Here is a 22,376-nt window from a genome sequence, read left to right on the forward strand (position 1 = left end):
CTGTAAGCATAGAAGATCTAATTAAGATACAAAATTAAATGTAACTACAGGACTCAGCAATACTGGTTTGTGCATTGAGTCAAACAAAACCTATTCAGTTATTTTTTTATACCTCATGATTATAGTTCCTCAATGTCTTGACTTAAAAATCTTACAAACAAAACACAATCATCCCATGAAAATCAAAGCCTTAATTGATAAACGAATTCGTTTATTACATGACAGAGCAGTGCCCCACAAATACTCCCTCTGCAGTAGAGAGTAACTTGTGATACATGTAGCTGCCAACAAGTACTGTCCTTAAAGCTTAAATATGAGTAGAATCAATTATCTGCTACTGAAACCTCATTTTTTTATGACGATATCTTGATGTTCTTTCAGCTAATATCAAGCAGATTTCAGAAAAAGTAGAGAGTCTGCCAATATCTACAGCTCTGTTCTTTCAGAATAAGTAAATATAATAATGAAAATACAGATGTGATTTAGGTAAGATTGTGAGCAGAACACTATACCATTTTACAAATATCCTTAAATAAATTAATTTACCTACCTTTCTATATAGCTTTTGAAAGACCTTCTCATGAGTTTAGAAAATTAACACAGGCTGGGGGACAGTTGGAACATGGCACTTCGCGCCCATCGCCTGCACGGCGTCTGAACTGAGCGGCCTGGTGTGGAGCACAGGCTGCCATTTGGAGCCTTTCTGCACCACTCAAGGTCATCATCTCCATGAGTGTGTTTTGGGCAAGGGGGTGTGAGCTCAAACAACCAATGCGTCTATTTTTGCAAGTTTGGCAGTGGGAGAAACCACCAAGGTCATCTTATACATCAGGAACTATTTTTAAGCAATTGAAAGTGCTCCTGCTCATACACAACTTTAGCAAGATGGCTGTTTTACAAGTAAGACACAGAAAAAAATTGTGGTACCTTGGAAGAAATTAATTTCTTTTCTAAAATTTTAAACCTAATATTCTCTCAATATCAAAAAAAAGTATATACGTTAATTAATTTGAGCGGTTTAGACTTCCAAAGGAATTATATGAATTCACTGAAAAAGACCTGCACTGTAACGTTCTGAAGAGAGAATGCTTACCATGGTAGAATAAATAGGAAGCTCTTTAAATGGGTTAACAAGCAGCAGTTTATCACCAATGTAGGTCTGAAAAAATAAGAAGATATTATTGCTTTATTAATTAAGAAATTAAATCTTTAAGGAGGCTAATGGTTTTCCTCCAGAAGGGACTTTTGGCAAAGCATCTTAAATCTAGCTATCAACATATTAAACATCATCTGCAAATTCAGAGCTTTTAACTTCATAACTTTAAACTGAGATCTACATTTACAATTCAGATAGCATTAATTATTGTTTTTGTAATAAAACTGAGTTCTTCATAATGGAAAATTATGCGTAGAAGAATTGCACTGCATATATTATTGGTAGATTACTTGAAAGTTAATTTGAAACTTACTATTTGCTAAACTACAAAAATGTGACATGCCTACCACATAAGCCAGCTTCTCAAGCAATTATTTTTATGAGATAGATGACAGAATTTACAAATGTTGTATTAATTAGACAGAAGTGATACAGTAAAATACGTTGCTTGTGGGACAAGACAGAGCAATTGATACATATACAAGTATTTACACATGCGTATGTGTATATGAACAGATGTACATGCATACAGAAAAAAAATCCTGGCCGTATTTAAAATAGCAAACCATCCACTGAATACAATGGTGCCAAGATATTATTATTTCATATTTAAACACTCCTATGTGAAAGATATACTTAAGTATAAGATTGTAGGTCCCCCTCGCTGCCACACTTCTCACTCCACATAAGTAGCTGCTGCCATATCATGCGCTCAGAATGCAAAAACGCCGGACCTCTGTCTCTGAAGAGGTCAGACAACAAACCATCATGTGAACAGTCCCAGTCATGCTGCCTTTTTCAAAACGAAGTATTTTGGGTGGGTGGGGGGGCAGAAAACGTCACTGTTGGGTTTTCCTTCAGAATGGAACTCTATTAGGCTTGCCGAAACATGAAACAGGCCGTGTTCAGTGCTGGGGAGGATTTTGGTTTGGAATTGGAGTCAAGGGATTTTCCCTCTAAGTCCGAGAAGCAAATCACCCAAAGGTGCAAGGGTTTTCAGCACTGATGCTGACACTCTACCAAAGCACAATGGCTGCCGTTGAGCAGAATATTAATGATCTCTGCCTATAAATTTCCATTAAGCTGAGAATGCTAGAGCAGGGTATGAGACCCTCACAGGTAAAATCTCCAGTATTTTAAAATAACAGACAACTTTTTAAATATATATAAATACTGAATATCTGTGGATCCTCCTGAATTCAGTTAAATTTATCTGTGTTTGGCACCTTCAAAAGTGAGAGAAAGCAAAAGAAATACTCATAATAAAATAGAATTTGCTCCATGACTCTAAAAATCAGAATTTTTGTTGTAATTGAGTGCTATAACAGGTAGAACTGAAGTTCCCAAAGTTTCAAAAGTATTCACAGCAACATGCCGATTCCCCATATTCCTTTAGTCTAAACACCGCAATCAACGTATACGTTTAAAACCAGTCTGCACGTTTCACATTAACATGCCGCTCAGCTGTTCAGTAAGTTTGAAATAAGCTATGAATAAGATATGAACAGGGACACCAAAATTTGCAAGTGCAGATTTTTCTCCAGAAGTAATCTACACCAAAGCAGATGTCTCCCAAGTTTAATAAGGCAAAACCAGGAAAACCTGCTTTGCAAAAACCTTGCTGTAATTATTTCATTTGGTATCTGGATAATTAATGTTACAATATAGAGAATGTTTTCTGTAATATAGGGAGAGATAATGAGTAATTAAATCTCCATGCTGAATTCTAAGCTTTTAAAATCTACATTTCTTTTAAATTTCAAGTAATCGTGTTAATCAAGTTAACATAATGTTAAAGGCGGAAGGATCTTTTGGCAGTTTGAGAGGGAAGATTACATGTGCCCATCCATTTTTACCAATACTCTTGCGCTGTGAAATAAACACAGATGATTTTTATCCCAACCTGTTTGAAGTGTTATTCCATTTTATATTTCTGCTTTTCCTATATAAACTTGAGAAATTGCACTCATATGTCCTGATCCATTTAAACATTAGTCATGAGTCTGGGGCAGGTGGCTGTCCAGTACTTATGATAGTATTTTTCCTGTTCTCTCATTTGCTCCTTTTTGAAAGCTTACTGTTGATGGGTGAGTAGCAACTCACATATATCTGATTATTTTTGAAACGCTTCTGAATCTCATAAAGCAGGCTGCTGTCTGTGAGCTCACTCAGAGAAGCCAGGTCGTCATTTGGAGCTGGAGGCATTAGCTTGATCTAGAAGACACAAATTAGAGAAACAAAGTAACTTCACAATGAATCATTCTGTACTGTATTTTTCTAATCCAAAGTATAAGCCTAGATCACTAGGTTTTTTGGGAAAAAAAAAGCATTAGGAAACTGGAAAGTCACTCCTCTCAAACAATTACACATCATTAATCTTAAGCAAGAAAAGAACATCAAAATTTGTTATCGATGTGAAGGTGTAAAACTGCATGAGTCTGATGGGCTCTTAAGAACATAGACCCCTACTCGAGCGCCATTTGCTATCCCTGAACCCATAAAGATTCCCAGCTCAAATGCAATTTTCCTGCTCTCTTCATTAAATGTTTATGGCAGAAGAAGCCAAGACTATAAAAGTTAGCACACCTGTAAGCTATTTATTGCAGTGTTTAACAAAGCTCTCATGCTACTCTTCATCATACAGGATTTAAAATTCTATTGGAATTTTTCCTGCAGAATAGAAGGGAGTTAATAAGAAGTGGGAATCACACTGTCAAAGAGACCAGAAGAGACTCAGAAGCAGCTACTTCAGCCAAAAGTGACAAATAAAATGAGCTTAATATTTCTGAGATTTAGGAGGAATAGCATAAGCTCTGCCAGGTAAAGTAAATGCTAAGGAAACCAAATCAAAATCCAAAAGACAGAATAGGAGACAGAAGAAAGAGTCAGTGATAAGAGAAATTTGATTAACGTCAAAATAAACATGGATACATTAAGCATTGTGCTTATAAATTATGATCAACACCTAAAATGCAGGTTGACTCCTTTTTTATGTCAGCCGAAAGAAAATGATTTTTGCATCTCGGCAGAATACCTGGAAACAGAAAATTCTCATGTGAACGATGGCAGAAGGGAGATGTCTCTGACGGGTTTGTTCAGAGTTTGCTAAAATACCCTCCTGGTGTCTGTTTTGAGGATGGACAATGAAGATGAAACTCCTTTGTTCTACTGTTCTGTTTAAGATGAAGGTTCAGGAGAAAAGCAGTCACTGCCCTTCCTTGGAGGCCAACTCGGCATCCTCAGCCTCTGGCAGCGGCCTGTGGCAGGAAGCCAGGGACAGAAGCAGCAAGCAGACTGGGAGATTTCGGAGGGAACACAGAGCGTGCTTCTGGCAAGAGGAAGACCCCAAAGACTATGGATACTGGTGTTTAATACTGGGCATCTGATCCCAAACTACCAAACTTTTGTTGTTTCCATAGGTTCAAGGTCCAGTTCAGAAATCATGGCGCTCTGGGTTCTTTTCCTACACTTGTCAGAGCTGCACGGTGTGATATTGCTGAAGAATTTGATCTAATGCCTCAGCACTTCCAGGTTCTTGAAACGTACATATGAACACTCACATGTGATTTTTTAGACATCCATAAGCAAAGACCAGGAGGTTTGTAGTCATAAACAAGCATGATGAATTAGATATGATTTTGTATCTTCTCTAAATCATAGATCTTTGGCTCTGTCAAAAATTTTCTTCTAAAGATAGGAATATTGAATACCAGTATCAAAATATTCAACTAATAGTCATAAAACAGATGGCATTGCTTACTCTTCTATTTTACCAAGAAGAAACAAACAATGCACACCAGACGCCACACCCACAGAACCACTAGCCCGTATGACATAAAACAAAATCTTGCTGTATTTTCTGTTTAAATTTCTCACCAGCTTCACTCATATTCATCTGCTGGTATGGTACAAATGAAGTTACAGAGCCTTTAAACCTTCTCTAGTCTACAAACAGGGAAATACAAATGCAAATTGTAAAATATCAACCTCACACTTCATACTACACTAAATATTTCATGGTTCAAGGTGTTTGTCAAAAAATGGCTGCTTTCACATCAGCACAAAAATACCCAAAACAACAAAAAACAGACCCAAGACACCTCTTTTTACCTGTACTTACTGCACGTTTCACTCACTCTATGCCACTATGAGTATTTTTTCCTAGCTTCCAAGCTTTTTTTATGGTCTTAGTTATCCTAATATTTTGCAGTTGCTCACAGTCCAAACAAACTGTCAAGTACTATACTTGATTTCCAGTCACTTGTGCAACTCAGCCTACTCTTGTAATCATCTAAGTCCAGTACTGAATAACGAGACACAAGCTTAATCACTGAAGAAGTGCAAAATAGAGCAAAATTGATTCTAAGAAATATTACACAGCATGTATGAAGCCATAGCTCCTCACAGACAAAAGCTATGTGTAAGCAGGGCTTGCAAGGTCCCAGCTTCTGTTGAGTCCCAGAGCCCTGCAGTACCTTTTATCTATGGAGAACACGTTTCTACTATTTTCTCTACTTCAAATGCTATAGCTAGTATTGCTTATTTGTTTCTTGTAATAGCATCGTGGAGATTTTCACAACATTGTGAACTTCAAAGGACTTCATGTTGGGACTGACACAGTGACCGGAAAAATTTGGGGACCTCTGCTTTAGTCTTTAATCATTTCCTTACTATTCCTCTAAAGACAAATATATTCAGTAGAAAATAATGCTTAAAACAAGAAAAGGAGGAAACCGGGTAACTCCTCACAGAAAGCCGAGTCCTTTTTTTATCAGCTCTACCAACAGACAATAAATGTTGACGACTAAAATGGTATATGTAAACCTCATATGCATGTAAGAGCATGAGTATTAACAAGAGATTTTCAATGTTTTTCCACTCACCCACTAAAACAGGAAAGGCAGGCATCTAACCTGCATCCCACCTGCAACAGATGTTGAACTAGACAGATAAAGTAGCAACACATTTTAAAAAAGGAAGGAAAGTAAGTACCTAACAACAGTAGCTCTAGATGTACTTGCTGCATAGATGTACAAGGACAAGAGGCAGTAGTGCCCAATGGGACTTCAGTGATGCTTTCTATTTCCTTCTTTCCCCGTAATAATGGTGAAAAAACACCTCTCATTCCATTAAGTCCAAAGAGCAATAAATGTACAAGTGCAAAACAGGAAGTACTCAAGGAGATTTTTTACTAGACTTAGCTGATGTAATGATTGTTTTTTACATGTATGTGTAAAATGTGCTTACTCCAACACGTAAACTCTGCAAATAGGCCAGCTGAAAATTTCATGATGTCCCTTCCCACAGTCCTTACCTCACTGATTTATTCATCTCAGAAAAGATGGACTCCAAAAATGGTGGAGTCTATCAAAATGTTACTGTGACCATTTTCCTTTTTCCTGCCTATTTAAAATACTTGCTTTTTAAAATATTTGTATTTTCAGGTCAGAAAGCAGAATGTGAGTTGCAAACAAGACAGACAAACACAGGTTCCCTGCTGTATCTGTGTCTTTCTGTCTACCTATTCTGGAGGTGCATTCCTCACCCTATTAAAGTGAATGAAGATTTTTTTTGTCACACAGAAGATGACATTTTTGCTCTTTTATTTTTAATCATAGCATTTGGATGTAAGGCTGGCCAGAAAACAAGAATTCCACTCAGCAAACAAAAAGTAAATTACATGTTGACATATGTTTTTGATGATGCACATTGGAGTACAACAAAATTACCAAAGAATCCCAAGAACCTTTTTTAAGTTCCTTGTAGGTGAAAAGCAGATGGAAGACAGAAGCCTGTGGCGTCCTTCTCTATTAGCGTGGTCACCTAGCTTGCGGGACCAACGCAGGCAGAGGTCTTCACTATAAGCCCTTGTGTGCTATCAAAACTCAGAACACCTGTGCTAGAGAGTGAGCTTCTCTTAATCTCCTCGATGAAGATTAAACCTACACTAGGCTAGAGACAAATGTGTTTATTTGTCAATAAAAGAGGGGTTTGGATTCGAGCACTGCCCTGGGGTTCTCCATATTTTCTGAACTGTTAGCACACTTTCTTGCATGTTCTTGGCTCATGCCAGCCAGCACTCAGGCAGATAACACCCAGGTATCACTCAGGTCACACGTCAGTGGTCATTTCCCATGGGCTGTTTGGGCACAGCCCCATCTGAGGGAGAAAAGAGTTTTGCCTTATGGATGCGCACTGACAAATCCCACATATCCCTAGGCCAGAGAACAGGTCCTGGCTTGTTTTTATTTCATAATCTAGGTATACCAAAGATGCTGACTCCATAGACAGATGGTTAGAAATGTGAAGTGCTCAGTTAAACTCCGAGTAAGGGAATTGAAATCTTTTTCCATTAACTTATTTTTTCTACAGAGTTTAGGATTTGATGATTCAGCATTTTCTAACACTCTTTGCATCAAAATTCACAGCTCAATGAGCAAATAAATCACATAGAAATTAGAAACTCTAAATGCATTAGAGTCACAACCAGTTTGACCTGGTAGTAAACATTATTTCCATTATTTTAATGACTTATTGGTGGGCTCCTTCAAATTCTGTTCTTCTACTTTTCTGAGCATACGGATGAGTTTTCTCAATTTTTTTCACCTCGATGCATGTATCTGGCTACTGAACAGATTGCATGATGCATATTTTATGAGACATAAAAGAAAAACAACGATAAATACAACATAAGTTCCAATAGATCTACGCCTCTGGAAATTATTAGGTTTTGGGTTTCTTGTAACGCTAACAATGAAGATTCCTATTTACTCATTTAAATTACATGTACTTAACAGCATTCACAACCTGCTCAGGTAATAATCTCTAATGGTTTCCATTTTTTTAAATACATATATTGCTGAAATAAGTACGTGTCCTGGCTCTTATCTGTAGTACTACGATACACGCGGTTGTCCCTTGTGTATGTGGTAAGTGATTCCAGAACAATCAAAGGGCATCAGGGGGTACTTGATCACACAGTTCATACGGCCAACAATATGTAAACAAGAATTATAAGCCAAAGACAAAATATTTCTTTAAAAAGACCCAATTAAGAAAAAGGAAAGATTTAACCTATATTTGTTTGTAGCATGAAACACATAATTCAGTTCCAGGCCAGTAATTCCAATCTGCGGTCAGAAAAATATCCTTCCCAGCTGAGAGGAAAAGAAATTGCCAGCTATGATAAAATTCTGGAAATTATTTCTTTGTTTGGCAGCACATTCCTTGACATTACAGATGACCAAAGAGCATCTTTTATCTAGGAGAAAGCAAAAGCTAATACAAGCCAAGAGAGACCCAGAATGCTTCATCAATGTAGTCATTTGATCCCCATCTCCTATGCTTCATGTAATAAAAATCTCACTTCATGAGAAATAATATTTTGTTAAGGCTCTTTTCCATTATTTTTGCAATTAAAAAAACCCTGAGGCTATGTATAAATTTGAGCTGTTAGTTTTCTCAAAGCCTAAAAAGTTACAAGCTTTTTCTAATAAAAATGCATGTTTCTGATGTATTAAGATGATTTTTTTCTCTCTGATCCCCCAATAAAGACCTAATCTGCATGCCATATTGCCTAAGAATGTATGAAATTTCTGACACAAAGCATAGGAAATATCATGCTGATCTATTTCAATAATATACGAATCCAAGTAATGACTCCACATATCCTGTTGAAAAATTGAAGAGTACTTGATTACTTTGAATGTAGTTTGGAATGCAACTGGTGAGAATAAAAGATGGTAAAACCCATTAGAATTAATATACCCAAGAGGCGGGGGCAGGGGGAAGGGGATGCTCAAAGTTTTCCTTTGGTATCAGCACTAAAGAAAAATTTTACTTCCCAAACTGTGAAATTAAAAAAAAAAAAAAAAGAAATGTGTTACTGGGAAATAGTTTTCAGCTCTGAAAACTAACGTCTATGTATTATATACACAAACATGGATACGATACACATATACCTGCAGTTCATGTCAGGGCAGGCGGTATAGAATACTGTCCCCATCCTCACAGGGTAACAAAAAATACATTAACAAGAATATTCAAAGGACACAGAAGTTTTGGTCTTGGTTGCTTTTCTTCAACTAAGGCAGGTTTTTCTGCCTCTTGACTCCTGGGGCCAGGGGCCAGCTGTGATAGGTATCTCCTTATTCCACAAGAGAAGAGGATGGAAGAAACAACACTGGTCATCGTAAGCAATATGTTTAAGTTACTGCAGCTTAATGTTCTGTAAAAGACTGAGACTGCCAATAAATACAACCAAAAAAGCATTAGCAAGCACATGCCGAAACAAGAAATATCTATGACAGAAAGGCCAGTTTCCAGGATCACAATTACGTCACTTCAAAAAAGAAAAGGCTCATATTTTCATTTGTCGAAACATGGGAATTTTTTAGTTTACTAAAAGTAAACTATTTTTCCTTGAAGTCACTAAACTCTTTTACCCTCTTTTGTCCATAAGAGCCAAAGCCTATTAAGCCCTTGCCAACTGAAAAGTTCTCTTAATCTACAATTTGTTTTAATGCAACCAGTCATTTATAAACACAACAGCTGGAACAGCAGAGTTTCTAACCTATCCTGTCCTAGCGCTGACTTCCCAGACAGGACTGTTCCTGCTTACCCGTTTCCAAGGCAGCACCACTCCTTATTCAGCAATTGCAGATGTTGGGCAAGGTTTGCAGTTCCTGCTGCTTCTGAAAGACCACAAGACACCCATTCCTTCTAGCTCGTGTAGAGCACAATTTCACAGAGAGTTTTCTGCAGAAATTCCCCAGCTGGTGGAGCTAAAAGAGATTCATCTTTATTTCTGCTGTCTTGCCTTTGAATTGTAACCGCTGTGGGAAGTTGCACTGAAGCACGGTGAAACAGTAGGAGGAGTAAAGTTTTGAAAATCTGCCCTGTGACCCTGAAGTGACCCTAGATCATGGTGGAGGAGAAAACCACCAGCACGAAAACCTCTGGTTGCTCTTTCTCATCTGGGAGATCAGCTGCTCTTCTTCCAGTTAGTTTCTGTGTATGTTTTACTGCACAAACTCTAAAGCAAAAGTCTAGCCTAGGGATAATGAGAACTTGAATACTTTCACCTAGGTCCACACCAAAACCGAATCAAGCAGAAGGAAGTATATGTGTTCTCATGCGCACTCCCGCTGAACATCTAGAAGCCAGTGACAGTCTCAGCAAGAGCCTAAGCTGAACACCTGCCTCTCTTTTCCTGCAAGAATAAGAGGGTTTCTTCTAACAGGGTTGCAAGCATTTACTTTTCTGACCAGCAGTGCTTCTCTTTTGGATTAACCGTGTTTTCATCGCATCACTGCGCAGTCAGCAAGGCCAGAAACTGTATGACATGAAACCAAGACGTAAGCCAAGTGCAAAACATCTTGTGGTATCTTCTGACTGAACGGGCAACTGAGCGCTCTCTGCGATTCCAAAGCTGACGACCTTCAGAGGTGGACTCGTATGACTGACACATGAACTCACTGATTGATCTCATATGATTAACACTTTCCTCTGAAACACATTCAAATAAAAAACAGTGGAGTGCCCATGATTCTGCCAAGGCAGTATGCAGTGTTTCTGAACTGAATGTGGTTTAAATGGAATTAGTATCTTGCTCTTTTGTCATGCTTTAAACTCACAGTAAATTATTTTAAACCCCTCCACCCCCCAATTCTAAAGTAGCTTTTTATTAAATGGCTAAATACTTCTGGTATATGTGTTTCCCAAATAACAGAAAATAAAACCCCTTGGACCAAAAAAACCCCAACCCCAACCCAAACAACTGTTAAGTCCTAAACATCCAAAGTTAGGACAGGACAGGCTTACAAGCAACAGGTAAATCCTTTGGCATTCACCCTCTACACTGAATGAGATTATGATCCTGTGGAGGAAACTGTAAAAGGTATCCACAAAATCAGTGCCTGTGTCCTAATGCATTAACACAAGAAAGGGAGTTAACACAGCAGCTGTCAATCTGGCCATTCCTATCTTTAAATTACAGTCACTATTTTGCACTGTAATATTCCTTAGACATTCTTTTTGGTTTGCAGTCTCCCGTACAGGTTGTTTTCCTTTCCTTCGTAAACCAAAGTTGGAGACAAGAGCACGCTTTGGGCAGCACTAGCAGCTGTCCCTCCCGTGTTGTGAGCCACGTAGAGAGTTTGAGGAGCTCGGAGCCCTCTGACTGCCACGGCCCCTGACCTGCCACCAGTAGCTGGCAGGAAGCAGCTCTTCACTTTGCAGGGAGGAAGGAACTCTTTGCAGGGCCTGACTGATTGCAGGGAGTGATCAAGGAGACAAGGCTCCACGGTGCAAATGATATTCCTGTGTGGGGAGCGGAAAACACTACCGTGGTCTTCGGCTTCACGAAGTTTACAATCTCCAGGCCTAAGCCCTAACAAACATTTGGAGAAACTGCAGGCCGTTACCTGTTCAAGTTTGGCCGTAGTGCTCACAGTGACATTTTCAGACGCACTGTCTTGAGATTGCTGCTTGCATAAGCCTTTAGCTGCGTCTTTAAACATGGTGTCTTTCTCCAGCAAACTGTCCTGCTTGGCCATCGGTAAAGCCAGGGGATTGCTACAAAGAGAATCGATAAAGCAATTAGGCCCCTCCTGAAGGTGTCAGGCACAGAAAAGGTTGCCAGGTGTGGGTGGCACAAACACAGAACTAAGACACAATTCAGGGCTGAGACACTAGTTCCCGCTCCAGGTACAAAAACGAAATTGGTGAGAAAGAACCTGTTCACATAGGTTGGTCTGTTCCCAAAGACACAGAGCAAACCGCTTTAAAATTCACCTTTTTGCATACCTTTTCTGAAGCAGAACTGAGCAAGCCAAAGAGAATATGCATGAGTCTGCTTTTGACAGCACCAGGCTGGCAAATCAATAGCCAGTTTGGAAACTGAATTCAAAATACACAGTTAACCTACACAGAATTCTTCTGAAAATGTTTTAAAATAATTCAATAGAGACATTGCCATTGTGGTTAATAAAATTAAATTCCACCAGTTTTTAGCTTACTTTTAATCAGACAATATCCAAGATATATTTTATGACCAAAATCTGCTTTGGGTTTGTGGTACACTAAAAAGACCCCAGGCAAACAGCAAACTCCTGAAATTACTGCAAAAGTACACAATATTTGTCACTCACACAGAAGTTAATCCTATTCCTACATGCATGGGGGTGTTTTCCCTGCTGACACTTCAGGCCATATCACACTTCTGACAAACAACAATGCCAAAACCTGGGATGATTTTGGCAGTGGTTTACATCCAGAGGAATTAGTGAGGAATCAGCCCCAGGAGCTGAGAACACAAACGGCTTAAGAAATAATCATCTGGGCTCTGAGAGTGCAAATGAGACAATCTCATGGAGTGTACAGCAGCTCCTTGCCAAAATGTGTGTGTAATTTCTTTGAAAGGAAATGTGGACTCAATGTGGGAATGTGGGAATAGCACATTCCACCACAGGATAAAGCCCAGATGTCAAACTTAGTTAAAGAAAAAACTCTCAGTTTTACTCAAAGTTACTTGTGTTTCATCACTGATTCCAATAAAGCCAGGATTATACACACAGTTAATGCAAATGAAGTGAAGGAGGACCCATAGCTAACATTGATTTCCACTGCTGTTGGAAACAAAACTGAAACATGGACATCGTTTTAGAAAGCTACAGCCCTAAGCAAAGGCAAAGCACCTACCAGGCAGAATTCACTGGAAAACAAGTCAAAGTAGTTTCCCATTGGAAAAAAATACATGAACAAACCCTTTCCTCAGATGAAACCCTCAGTCTCCAAACATAGAAAGAATTAGTTTCAGCATTTTGTAATGAAATATACACAAATTCCTTTCTAATTATGTTTTGCTTCAGACACTTTAATGTAAAATGTCTAGAGGAACACTAGAGAATTTTTTTTAACTGCTTTGATTCACCTAAGATAAATTTGCCATAAATTTATTTACCAAACGTCATATGGACAAAAGATTCAAGAGACAACAGGTTCTGCCTTTTTTCTTGATTTGGATTGCAGAACATAAAAGCCATGAGCCAAGTCTTTTGATGCACTTGGCAATTAGATGTCATAGAATAAGAGATATCAGTGTTTAGTCAGTAGAAGAAATGAAATAGCTGTGACACCCACATGCAGAAATGTTCAATACTAATTCACATTTTACCTAGACTCAGAATTGAACAAAACATAATTAAATACAAAGTTTTCTTCTTGAGTAGTCTTTTGCTGTTGTCCAAAACTGCTCAAATTCCTTTGCTCTCAATTATTTTTAAGATTTAATCACAGGCAAAAAGAAGAATGATTTAAAGAAAAGCGTAAGCCAAATGTGTTCAAATATTAAAAACCAAAGCACTTCCATTTATAACTTTTTATTACTCACATGTTGTTTCTCATAAATTGTTAAGATCCAGGATTTTTTTCCTGTAAATTTGAACCTTACCCATTTGATCTTACCTATACAATAGATACTAGAAACACTTCTTAAAATTCAGCTGTAAACTTCTTGCAACCAAATAAACTTTTCAGGTGTCACAAAAGATAAGTAGGTTGTAAATCACAGCAAAGTGTGGGGAAAAAGGTGTCTACTGTTTCCACAGATACATTTTGAACTTAAGAGGACAGGAAGTTTTGGTAGCAGAGAGGCTGCAGGGGAGGCTCTGCGGGAAGAGGCCACATGCTGCTCCATGCTTGACATGGTTTCAGCCAGCTGTGCAATGGACCCACCATAGGACACAGCTGAGCCTGTTGGCCACGCTGGTGGTGCCTCTGTGAAAACGCGTTTAAGAAAGAGGAGAAAATGCCACAGGGAGAGAGGAAGAGGGAACAAAAAGACTGAGAGACAAAAGAGGGACCACCAAGGCCAGAGGAGTAGGAGGTGTTCTATGGCAGAGCAGGCACCACCACCCCCTGCAGGGACTTCAGTTATTTCTCTCTGCTGCTGCTTCCTTCTTGCTCTTTTCTTGTGTGGCACATGGAGGAGCCACGCTGGCGCGGGTACACCCCTGGAAGGACTGCAGCCCGTGGATAGGTCCACACCAGAGCAGCTATTTCCCTGAAGGCATTGTGGCCCTTTGGGGGAGCTACACTGGAGCAGGTACTCTCCTGCAGGTACTGCAGCTTGTGGAGGAGCCAAGCCAAAACACAGGAAAAGAGCAAGAAGGAAGAAGCGGCAGAGAGAAATAACTGCAACCCTGCTCTGTTGAACCCTGAATCCCTCACTGAAGGGCTTAAGTGTAACTTGAGATTTATGTATATATGTGTGTGTCAGTGTGCCTGTGTGTATATGACTAAGAAAGCAAGAAGGAAAGAAAACACTATCACAGTAACTAGTACATACATAATATACATGGATTTTCACCTACCTGAAGGCTTTTCATTATTGCAGTTAAGAAGATTGGGATCTGCCCAGTGCATCAAAAGCAGCTTCACAAGGTTGGTCTAAAATGGGCAAAACCAGAGGTGTTTGAATCGGCAGAAGTAGGACAGGAGCAGTGTACCTCTCATTCAGTTTACTCATTCCTTCCTGCACTAGCTGAAGTCATACGATAAGCCACAGGCAATCCCTCCAAAATACCACCTTCTGCAGCTACTACGCACATTGGTATAAATCACAAAAGGCAGAATAAAATAGAGTTCTCGTACGATTTCAGTGTACCCTCAGCATAACTCCACCCCCAAAGTCTCCCTCCATCCTTACATGTGTAAACACATCGACATCAGCAAGGAAAAGGATTAACCCTCCATCACCACCTGTCATGGCTTAGATCGCAAATATTTCTTTATGCCTAGCTAATTCAACAGCTGTGTACCATCACTGCAAAGGGGTCTGACTCACAGCCATCATGGAAGTAAATCTGTTCTCTGTCAGTAGTAGAAATTGGCACATTTATCTTATGTTTACCAAATCCATTTAACGTATTAGCAATGGTAGCAATCATAGCACAGTAGAGCAGGGTAGAGTATCATATAATGAAAAAGTCTAAAACATATTTTTCAATTCCTGCAAGAATGCTGCAAGCGACTCTTTTTAGTGAGCTCTTCTATCGCTGCACCAAACTCTCTAGAGGTACTTCTCCATCAAAGGCTGTAGTAATGTCTACCTTGGTAAATTGGTTGGTCAGAAAGGAGTAGGAAACTGCACGAGGAGCACAAGATACATTTAGAATGTGAATATAGAGCTCAACTAAATGAGAGAACTGTTTGCACTTTTGCATATATGCCAAAGCAAATAGAATTTATAATGTAAATGGAACCAGCAGGGGAGGCCAGGGTGAGCACAGGGGAAAATAAGCTGTGCAGAAAAGAAGGGATTCTTCAGAGCAGAAGAAGAGAGCTACAGATAATTGACACCTCAACTGGAAGGCAGCTAAGGAAAAGAACAGTAATTTGGCATCAAAACAAGCAATAGACAAATAAATGAATAAAGGCTAAAGAGGAAGGAAATCATTGCAATAAACCCAATAAAATTCAGTATGGATTCAGTGCGCAGGAGGCAACTTACTACAAAAGGCCATGATAAGGAGGAGTTGGTTAAATGCAAAACCCCACAAACTTCTAGTCGCAGAAAGCCAGGAAACTATTGTTGCAAATTTCTGTGGAAATAAAGAGATCTTGCTCTCCTCAACTTTCTAGTGCTGGCTTTCCATTCTGAGAGTAACGGCAGAAAACTCAGCAAACTGTGCAAGCAGGGAGGAAGCCATAACAGGTTTATTTCCAAATCCAATTAGCCCTGCTTTCAGCTGAGAACCCTCAACACATATATTCTCTGTGTTTTTTCATTATGGAAAAATGGAGCATGCTTAGTCATTGAGCTGGCTAAATCAGCAGCAGTAGCATAAGCTCATTAACAGCCATGCTGAAAAGTGGCAGCGGTTTTACCAAAGGAGGGGGGTTTTAAATGCACTTTCAGTTTAGCAACAATACGCAGCTTTCTGGGTTACCACAGTTCTGGATTTATGCCAACAGAAGCCCCTTCACGCTGCAATGTTAATGCTTCCCGCTGCCAAAGAAATAACTCCTGCTGGAAATGCTCGATGCACGCCCCCAGCACTAAGGTATTCGGGTCACTGCTAATTTCCATTACCTGCTTTTGGATACGCAAAACTGTCTGTGTTAGTTTTAACCTCATTTGTTTATGTTTTAGACGGAGTATTTTAAAATCCAATTGCCAGATCATCAGAACTGTGCCTGGCAGTAGAAATATTTGTAGAGTAATTACAGCAAATTCTCACTGTCCAAAGGTATCTCACTTGCAGAGTTACAAATAAAGTAGATCTGACTACGTTAAGAGAAACTGCAATATCTAGTGAAACATTGAAGGCCCTAAGACTAAAATGACAAGATATATTTTGATTCTTATTTCCCAGTGTTGCCTTTGCCAGTTCATACAAATGGAAAATGCCAGAAGCTTTTTCACCAAGCCAGAAGCTGCTTGCCCTCGTTTTCAAAGGCCTTCCCAGACCCTTCATGCTTTAGCTGTTCCCACTCATTCAGCATTCAGACTCCAATTCCCACCTCACATCAGTCTGTGGTACATTTTCAAATACCCGTTTCTGTGCTTTTTCTAGGCTGCACCTTATGCTAGTAAGGAATTCTTCAAAACACCTGCAAAACTACAGTGCAAACCTCCATTGACAGCCTGTTCTGATGTGATGTTTGCCAGACAGAAAAGCGGGCAAGGCGCTGCCATTCCGCCATTCAGGAGGATTGAAAATGGCTCAGTGGCTGGGCCCAGAGGGTGCTGGTCAGTGGCAAAAAGTCTAGGTGGAGGCCAGTAACTAGCAGCGTACCCCAGGGATCAGTACTGGGGCCAGTCCTCTTCAACACCTCCATTCATGGCCTGGATGATGGGGCAGAGGGCACCCTCAGCAAGTTTGCAGATGACACCAAACTGGCAGGAGCCGCTGATACCCAAGAGGGTTGTGGTGCCATCCAGGGGGGCCTCGACAGGCTGGAGAAGTGGCCTGACAGGAGCCTCATGAAGTTCAACACGGAGAAGTGCAAAGTCCTGCGCCTGGGGAGGAGCAACACCAGGCACCAGTACATGCTGGGGACTGCCCAGTTGGAAAGGAGCTTTGCAGAAAAGGACCTGGGGGTGCTGGTGGGCACCAAGTTGAACATGAGTCAGCAATGTGCTTTGGCAGCAAAGAAGGTTAATGGTATCCTGAGATGCATTAGGAGGGCTGTTGCCAGCAGGTCAAGAGAGGAGATCCCTCCCCTCTACTCAGGGCTGGTGAGGCCACACCTGATGTACTGTCTCCAGTTCTGGGCTCCCCAGTACAAAAGACATGTGGGTGCAGTGGAAAGAGTCCAGGAAAAGGCCACGAAGATGACTGGAGCACCTCCCATATGAGGAAAGGCTGAGAGATCTGGGACCCTTCAACCTGGAGAAGAGAAGGCTCAGGGGATCTCATCGGTGTATATAAATACCTGAATGGAGGGTACAAAGAGGACGGGCTCTTTTCACTGGTGCCCAGTGGCAGGACCAGAGGCAATGGGCACAAAGTGAAACACAGGGTGTTCTATCTAAACATCAGGAAACACTTTTATACTGTGAGGGTGAACTAGCACTGGTACAGGTTGTTCAGTGAGGTTTTGGAGTCTCCATCCTTGGAGACATTCAAAAGGTGTCTGGACATGGTCCTGGGCAGCTGATCCTGCTTGACCAGGGGAGCTGGACTAGATGACCTCCAACCTCAAATGTTCTGTGGTTCTGTTTTATGTGGAAAAATTTGCCTATGGCTCTTCCAAAAAAGACCAATTTTTTTTCCATCAGAATCAATTTGTTAGGAAACATTTAACAGTTTGAATATTTGAGGACAGGGAAAATTCTTAATGAAAATCTATAAAGAAAGATTACATTAATTACAGCTTTGCATAGACAAGATTAAAGAAAAAGGGGGTTTGTTCGTGTAAAAACTCTGAGCTTGATAAGCAAGACAGAATGCATAATCAGATGTGCAGGCAGACCACCACAGTGACACCAAAAGAGCTATGGGGATTTTTTTCCAAAAAAGCAAGTGCAAAAAATAAAAGAGCAGCCTGCCTACAGTGAATGTGAGCTTTAGTCCTCAAAGGAACTATTGCAAGGGAATAAAGTGCAACCCCCATTAATGGGAGCAACACTTATGATCCAAGAAGCTAGAGGAACATGCACAGATGAACTGAGAAAACACTGGCTGGACATGGGAGCATTGGAGTTGAGCAGTCCTTTAAGCCCAATGAAACATGGAGCGCAACACTGAAAATAAAAAGCTATAAGGAAAAAAAAGGCAGCATGAATTAATTTGCTGCAATAGGCACATCATGAAGCCTTCAAATACAACTTTCCCCTGCCAAAGAAGGGGCTAAGTTTTACCACTCATTAAATTTCAGCTATGAAAGCCCAACACTCAGTTTCATAAACCACAGGCTTAAGAGCACCAGTGCTGGCCAGCCGACAGACTGCGAGGCCTGTTGCCACAGACAAGTGACTGCAGTGACAGGGTAGGAAATATGGGGCATGAAGGAGCGATAGAGGTTCCTCAAGAATCTCCCTGTGCACTTGAGGCCGCAAGGGCAGCTCCCAGCTGCTCTCAAGCCATGTTAGTTTTACCACTAGTGAATTATCTGGGGAACAAAATCAGTGCTCCTGAAAAAAGCGTCTTCCTCTCCCGTACGGTCAGATATTTTCCTCTGAAGCAACACACAGGACGCTAGATCTGTGCCAGCAGCTGCAAAGGGCAACCTGCTGGCTCTGGCTGAGCTTTGAACTCTTGAGTCCCAGTGCCACTACCTCAGATCATTTATTCCCTTTTCTTTACCATTGGAGAGAGACCTGCAAATTCAGAAAACTGGTGATTTGATGCAAATGTCCTGATGTGCTACTTTGCACAGCAATGAATATGCATCATCCAATTTACATGCACTTCAGCTGTAAATTCCTTCAGTCCTTCACTTTTCTTCCCTGTCAAAACCAACATTTCTCTCCACTCCTCTCCTTCTGCTTCAAAGCTTCACAGTTCCTTCTGTCCTCAGTGACCTGGTTCACCACCCATCTTTTGCACATACCCCTCCACCCCCAGTCATTTCTTATTCCTCAGGCCCTTTTTTCTCTGTTTCCTGTATCTGAAACTCCCAGCTCCTTATGTGTATCTCCCCAACTTGTTTTCTTCTGCCCTTTTATGGGACAACACTATTCTTCTTTTCCCTCTTGACATCCCTTCCTCAGTTCTCTTTGTCTAAGGCCTTTCCACTCTCTTCCTGCAATTTCCTTCCACCTGCTGTGACTTCTCAGGTTTCTCTGGATGTGGTCCCCAGCACGCTTTCATCCACAGTGAGACACAGCCATATAATAGGAAACCAGTGGATCAGCAACCTTAGATCAAAGTCAGTATTATTTTGGACCATCAACCTCACAATAGTATGCGAAACAGTGAAATCCCCAAGTATTATTTTAATATCTAAGGTGCTTATTCACTAAACACAACAAAACCCCCGGCAGGACACACAAAGTACCACTGGTTACACCATTATTACCTCCAGTCTTTACCACTGAGTAAGATGCCCTACATCTGCCCTCATAAGAACCGGTTTTCAATTGCTCATAAGGCTAAACTTTACTTCACTGGGTTGGAAAAGTGCATGTTTACGTTACTGTGTGATTTTTGTTAGGCAGTTTGCTAAGACTGCTGCCTGCGAGTGCTTATGATTTATTTTTTTTTAAATCAGGCAGAAAAATAAATCAACCCAAAATGAAGCACTTCTGGGAGCAGGGTGTGGGAAGATACACTGATTGACGCTTGTGAGCTCCAATGTATGATTTGAAAGCTTTGTATTAGGCCGAAGATGAATTCCGTGGTCTGAGAATATCCATGTCGTCGTCCGTTTGGAAAATTGTCAAAACGTAGCCAAATTTCAAACCTTGAAAAAAATCATAGCCACCAGATGCTTACAAGGCAGTTTTGAGATTATAATGGATAAATCAAAGGGCCCACCCTTGCTAGTCTGGTCCACCGTAGGCCTAAATGTTAGTCTAACCAGTATCAGTGGCTCTGTTTAAACATCCACCTGGATGTTCAAAAGATTTGCAACAAGAAAATAAAAATCAGGGACGTAGTTTCAATTTTTATTATTGCCGTTATTACCGTTGCTAAGCTTCTGTGATAGAAGTGCTGTAACTTCATGCAAGCCATCTGTTCAGCAGATGGAATACGAAAGATCAGATAAGTCATCGAGTAAGAAGCTGCTTAGAATAACACTGGAGAAATGTATTTAACTAGTGGAACGGGGTGATAACCAGCACCTCACCAGGCACCAAGGACATTGAGAAGAAAAGTGCAGGCTGGGGACCCGTACTCACTTACGCTACTGGGAGTGAAACAAACAAAAGCAAATCCCAAGACAGAGACTCCCAATATTTGGGAGTAAAGTGATTCTCTAACTAGTAGCGGTACTGTGAATCGAGTTTTGAAGACCATATATTTGTTCACCATTACATAATAGTGAGCCTTAGAAGGCCGAGTCTCCCTTAAACTCCCAAAGTTTCATATGTAAACCCCTGAAGAAGAGCAATATCGTACAGAAGCTAAATAGCATTTTCTCTGTGATTGCAAATCTGACCCACAGCTCTGCTCTAGACACAGGAAATGACACCCAGAACTCATTACAGGTCTGCCTCCTCAATACCATATGGATGAGGAAGATATTTTTCCAGCTTCAGTGGAGAAAAAGGGGGCCATAACCACCTGTGGTCAGCAAAGTGGAACAGACTAGAAAAAGTAGGTTGCAGGAATGAGACAAGCAGCAGGGTAGAAAGAGTAGAGGGGAACAAATAGAACAGAGCATGGATAAAATGCTGGACTTTGGGACTAACAGCATGAAATAAATGAAGTGGAAGGGAAGAGGAGAGATGTGGCAAGGAGCCAGGATGTAGGTAGGGACAGAGTAAGCAGAAAAAGAAAAAGAAAGAAGAAAGTGACATGGCGAGGAAAAAACATGAAAATGAACAGGGAGACTGGGACTGTGAGCAAGTGGGAAAAAGGGGTAAGTATAACAGAAGGGCAGGAAGGCTGGCGTGAAGCCAAAGTAGAGGAAAGAGAAAGCTTGGATGAGAATCAGGGAGAGGAGGAGGGGCAGAAGCTGGCTGTGCAAGGAAATGAGGGTTGGGGTAGGATGCGTATAGAAAGGACATGAAGCCAGGCAAATGAATGGGACAACAAGGCAGCAGAATAAAGACAAGAATGGAACAGACTGGAGGCAATGGGACAAATAATGTTACGTATGGGAGGAAGGAACCGTAAAGTCTCTGTCTGTTGATACCCAGAGCCTGGAATGGAACCCAGGCTCCCCAGGCACCACCACTACCTTCCTGCAGTCTGCGTGTTTAACCTAAGAGCACGCCTTATAAACCTCTGGAATAGTTCAGGTAACAAAGGACAACCTAATACTCTTTTCAGCCATCTAAGCAAGTGGCAAAGTTTACTTAAAAGTTTTTCTACAGTTGAAGTAAAGACTTCACTGGTCTTTACTTCAAGACTGAAAACCTACATTTCTATTTTTCAATACACCAGGAAATGAGACAGAAAAAAAAGTAGAATCAATTGGGGAAAATATTATGTGATCTTGTGATTAAAGATTTTTATAAGTTATGCTCCTACAAGTTATATATTAATACCACAGAGAGGATCATAATTCTGGCACTTCTCAAAGTTTGTGCCTGAACAGTCTTATTAGACTCCGTTTTCATATATGCCTCCTGTGTTTTTATATATATATGTATATGTATTTCTATGTACATATATGAGAGAAAGTTACTACAGTTGGTATTTCAAGGAAAATGAAATTCTCATTGATCACTGAGATCCTGCAATAATCAATTAAATATATAGTGTAGTCTGTGCACAGCCCAGCTTTAAAAACATGCATGTGAACACTGAGAATTTTATAGCAGTTTTGTAAATTGAGATTGCCCCTAGTCTGTCTAAGAAGCTCAAACCTGTAAATCTGTTTTCTTATCATTTGGTGTTGTGTGAACGTAGCTTTTCTTGCCTTAGTGTTCTGAACCCACAATTAGCATTTGAATCATTTACAGAAACCTCCTGAATATATTGAGAGTGAGAGAAAGATATCACAGGCAGAAATCCCAAAGTGGTCTCTCAGCCTGAGGAAAATGAGTGTAATTTGACCCGAAGAGAAATGATGCTCTTCTACCCGAGTACAGTCACGCGTG

General features: G+C 40.4%; 1 protein-coding gene across 1 annotated transcript in view; it reads right to left on the reverse strand.

The window, feature by feature from the left end:
- The window catches only part of LOC142052270 (unconventional myosin-XVI-like), a 102,485-nt gene that overhangs the window by 5,824 nt on the left and 74,285 nt on the right, over positions 1-22,376 (reverse strand). Inside the window, 5 exon segments of the mRNA XM_075082068.1 lie at positions 1,094-1,159; positions 3,260-3,370; positions 11,581-11,731; positions 12,687-12,783; positions 14,530-14,605. Of these exon segments, the coding sequence (XP_074938169.1) occupies positions 1,094-1,159; positions 3,260-3,370; positions 11,581-11,731; positions 12,687-12,783; positions 14,530-14,605 (501 nt within the window).

This window comes from Phalacrocorax aristotelis, chromosome 1 (assembly GCF_949628215.1).
Source record: "Phalacrocorax aristotelis chromosome 1, bGulAri2.1, whole genome shotgun sequence".
Lineage (NCBI taxonomy): Eukaryota > Metazoa > Chordata > Aves > Suliformes > Phalacrocoracidae > Phalacrocorax > Phalacrocorax aristotelis.